Source organism: Neltuma alba, unplaced genomic scaffold (genome assembly GCF_004799145.2).
Source record: "Neltuma alba isolate B1F8T4 unplaced genomic scaffold, ASM479914v2 tig00000624_pilon, whole genome shotgun sequence".
NCBI lineage: Eukaryota > Viridiplantae > Streptophyta > Magnoliopsida > Fabales > Fabaceae > Neltuma > Neltuma alba.
The window spans coordinates 13065-17580 of NW_021632120.1; the positions used below are offsets into that span (position 1 = coordinate 13065).

Genomic DNA, 4516 nt, shown 5'->3' on the forward strand with positions numbered 1-4516 from the left:
AAAAAAGTAAATAAATAAAATTGAGCTACTAAATTTCAGCCATGATAATTCAAAAAAATGTCTTATAAAATATGAAATTTGAACCGTTCAGGTTTTAATCTTAATACTACTTCCAATCCTAAATATAAGAATTAGTTGATTAATTTGAATTTTCTAAGAAAATAAGTTAGATTAGTTATTTGTAATAAATAAGTATTATCCAATCAAGTTTATTGGCTAGAACTATTATTATTAGAAAGACTATTTTAGAAAAAAATAAAAAAATATGAAAAATAAAATAGATTGGAGTCTTATATCAAAAAATACTTTGAAGGTACTAGACGCATCTTAAGCCCTGAGAAACAAGTATATATGTTATTGTCATTGATTGTCCATTTTGATAAATTTAGTTTTTTTCGAGAGAAAAAAATCGGTCCTCCTTTGTCTTCACTTATTAGAGGACTTAAATACATGAAAGGTGCATTTATCTATCTATCAAGCAACAATTTTCTTGCCCGCCAAACTGTCAAGTAAGGCTGGATGTGTCCACGAGGTCGACTGATTTCGATTTTTCAAATGAGTTCAACAAGTGACCTGGTCATGATCCAATAAAGATGAAAGCCAAGACTGTTGATGCTTGAAGCTTGGGTAGATTGGCTGCAATATTTTCTCTAGGATACGTAGGACGACTGTATACATAATGGAGCCGAGGCCAGGGGCCCATTCATCTCGACCTATCCATTTTCTCATTTCTCCTTTTTGTCGTTCTTGGTATCGACGTGTCGACGTGTCCTTTCCATCTTCTTCCTCCCTGCTTGAAGAAAACCATTTGTGGTCGGTTTGCCGTGAGGGAAATGGATGAGAAGAGAGGAGAGAAAAAATTTTAACAAGCTCAATTTAAAAAAAATTAAAAAAGTGAGATTAAAATTTTTTAATTATTTTTTATTATTTTATCTTATATCTTTTATTTATCAAAATTTTATAACTTCACTTTTTTATTTTTGGCTAAAGTATATATTTGGTCCTTTAACTTTATACAAGGTTCCAATTTGGTCCCTTAACTTTAAAAAGCACATATTTGGTCCTTTAACCCTAAAACCATTAAGCTTCAATGATGATTTTTTGTAACAATTATAGATTTTTTGAAAATTAAACTAAATATATAAGCATTTGAGAATATTTTATCAACATTTAACATCTTAATGTCATCATGTTTTAAAAAAATTTTAAGGTTATTAAAGGACTAAAAGTATACCTTATAAAGTTAAGGGACCAAATTGAAATCTTGTAAAAATTTAAAGGACCAAATGTATACTTTAGCCTTTATTGTTTTAAATTGAGCTTATTAAAATTTTCCCTCACATCCCCTCCCTTCTAATTTCCTCATACCAAATATAAGGTTAGAATCACAGATTGATGGCTCTAGAATTGCTCCTCCTCATCTTGTTCTAGGAAGAAAGGGAAAATTTTGATATAAATTTTCAGATTAACTAGATAATTTTTTTTCAATGATAATAGTATGAAACGAAGTTTTTTATTTTATAACTATTAAACTGCATACAACCTGTTGATAAAAATAAGGTTTTATTTTAAATATTTTTTAACTTATATATTTAAAATTAAAAATTAATAAATCATCATTTAAATGCTGAGTTTTTATCATTTTGAAATTGTTGAGTAATGATGTTAAATTTAAGGGACAAAAAATTTTCTCTCCTCCTTTGTTACTAGAAAATTCCGCCTCCTTAATTACTGATAAAAGCGGAAGCGTTTAAGCTAACGAGCACCGAATGCGGACTCATATTCAGTCTGCAGTATTGCTGGCGAAGAAAAAAGGCGATTGAATAAAAACACCACCCACACTGTACCATGGCAGGCATCCGAGTGGTCTCCACAACTACAATCCAAGCACGAAGTCAAATTAATAATGGTGATTCGCTTAAAGAAATCGAGCTCAATCCCTGGGATCTTCAGTTTCTGCTAAGTGAATATGGCCAAAAAGCTGTTCTTTTCCACCAACCAACCTTATCTTCTTCTTCTTACATAAGGAAAACGATCCAGCACCTTAAGGACTCTCTTTCTTCCTCCCTCGACTTCTACCCGCCCCTTGCCGGCCGTTTTGTTATCGCCCATCACGGCGGCGATGATGATACCTTCTCTGTCTCAGTCACTTGCAACAACGCCGGAGCAAGTTTTGTTCATGCTATTGCTGAGAACATCACAATTGCAGATATTATTGAATCGCCTTATGTTCCGCCATTTGTCCACTCCTTCTTCCCGCTGTACAGATCCAAGAACATCGAAGGAAGTCGGATCCCGTTATTGGCCGTCCAAGTTACTGAGCTCGTCGACGGCATCTTCATGGCTTGTTCGATTAACCATTGTCTTGCTGATGTAAAGCCCTTCTGGGATTTCTTGAACACATGGGCTAACATCTCCCGACATGGTTTAAACCACATAGAGTCCAATTCGAAGCTGGCTTCATTCAAGCGATGGTTTCCCCAAGGTAAAATAGCTCGCCCTGTACGAATCCCATTAAGAGAAATCATGGAGAGTGATGGTAAACTTAAGGGATCCATTGGTTCGCATCAGGCTTTTCCATTCTCTCAAAGGATCTTCCACTTTAAAAGTAAAAAAATCGTTGAATTAACAGAAAAAGCTAACTTAGAGGTAGCAGATGGCCACATCAGCCACAAAATCTCCTCCTTGCAAGCTCTTACCAGCCACGTTTGGAGATCTATGATCAAAAACCAGCATCTTGATCCAGAAGAAGTGGTTACTTACAGATTCTTCGTAGCTGCTGGACCCAGAATTTCTGATCCACCAATACCTAGAAACTATTTTGGACCCACTGTTCAACATGCCTTTTTGACGATGAAAGTAAGAGACTTGGTGGGAGATAGAGGGCTTGGCAAGTTTGCTTTGGAGATGAACAGGGTGATATCCTCGTTCACAGAGGAAAATATCAAGAAGGACTTCGAAGCATGGGCTAGAAATCCCACGATGCCATTACAGAGTGGCCCAATCGGGAAGTTTATGGGAACTAGCAGTTCTCCAAGGACCAACTTTTACGCCATTGATTTTGGGTGGGGAAGACCGGTGGCAGTTCATAGCTGCCTTCCTAGTCCAAAGAATTGGAAGCTAGTGGTTGATGCCGGAGCAGAAGAAGATAGTTTAGAAATTGAGGTGTATGCTTCCTTTGAGATGCTTGAAGCTCTAGCAAGTGACACTGAATTCATGCGCGCGGTGTCTCCGAGGCCGGTGCCGGCGCCGGCGGGAGGGATATCCAGTAAACTAGCACAAGCTCGATTGTGACACAATGAACGAGAGCTTGCTCTGATGCTTTATATATATGTCGTTCTTTTTACAAGCATCTTTTATGTTACATAGTTGCATTACAAGTTTGCACCTTAAATTAAACAGCAAAGTGATCTCAAAATGAACGGTGGAGCTAGAGAAATAAGCAGTCGCCGTGGGCAACACGGATATGAAGGCAAGTGACTTGGATTCTGTGACATTTTCATGAGGGTAATCTGGTGGACAGCAATGACAGATTCCAAAATCGTCCTCCAAAATTGGCACAGCATCAAATAAAGGCATTCTACGATGTTTCTTCAACGTTTGCTACGTGTTCTTTCACTTTCTCTCTCTAAAATCAGATAGTGACCCTTAGCTTACAGATTCAGATGCATGTAGGTGGGATGCTAGCGACCAACCCCCCTCTCCCCCCATTTATGATACAACTGCGAATGAAGGGTGTGGGGCTGGGAGCACATTCCCTGATCGTCCCAGAGATGAACAGGGTTATCATTTTAATCTAAGCGGACGTTGATTTTGGATGGTTTAGATTTAATCTATTTTTTTATATTTTTTAAATAATTTCTTATATTAATAAACACAGAATTTTGTTGTCATTTACAAATTCAACGTCGTCAATATCAAATAAAGTGTTGTTATCGAACTTGATTTGAAATTTAGTAATTTTTAGCTTTTTTTTTTTTTGTTATTTTCCCTTAATGGTTCCCTTTTGGGTCCCTCACAAAAGCAAGCTTACCACATAAGCCCAGGGCCTGGTGACTCTGATGCTCTTCCTTCTTGGGCCGGGTGGAGTACGCCGTAGGGCATAGGCTCCATAAATTGGCTTGGTCTGCCGGCAAAAAATTAAATAAAATGAATTTTAGAAATTAATCTTTAATAGCCCACAATTTTTTTCTTGACCTATATCTTAATTAGCTTCTTTACTTTATGAAATAACTTCCTTGAGCTTTTCAGGACAAATTATTACCTCTAACTTTTTTATTGAATTTACGAGAAAATGGGCCTTTAATTCCTAAAACTTGGCTTTAAAATATTTAAGTAATTTTTTGAAGTTTAATCTCTTCGAAAATTTTCTTATTTACATAACAAATTTTATGGGCCCTTAAATAATCTCAATAATCATTTTTCTCCTTTATTTTCTTAAATTTCATCCAAAAATAGATTTTATTTTTGGGGCACTTTAATTTTAGATAATATCCTTCGCCCTCAAATATGCCTT

The 4516-nt window shown here is 36.1% G+C and overlaps 1 protein-coding gene across 1 annotated transcript; it reads left to right on the forward strand.

Moving 5' to 3' along the window:
- Nucleotides 1-1641: 1641 nt before the first annotated feature.
- On the forward strand, nucleotides 1642-3597 carry LOC114742254 (uncharacterized acetyltransferase At3g50280-like). Its single transcript, XM_028930531.1, has one exon. It carries the CDS (start codon nucleotides 1849-1851, stop codon nucleotides 3292-3294), a length of 1446 nt encoding a protein of 481 aa, XP_028786364.1. The 5' UTR covers nucleotides 1642-1848; the 3' UTR covers nucleotides 3295-3597.
- The last annotated feature ends 919 nt before the right edge of the window (nucleotides 3598-4516 follow it).

What these genes read in the sequence shown, in the direction of transcription:
- LOC114742254 (XM_028930531.1), top strand. Translation starts at nt 1,849, where the DNA reads ATGGCAGGCATCCGAGTGGTCTCCACAACTACAATCCAAGCACGAAGT.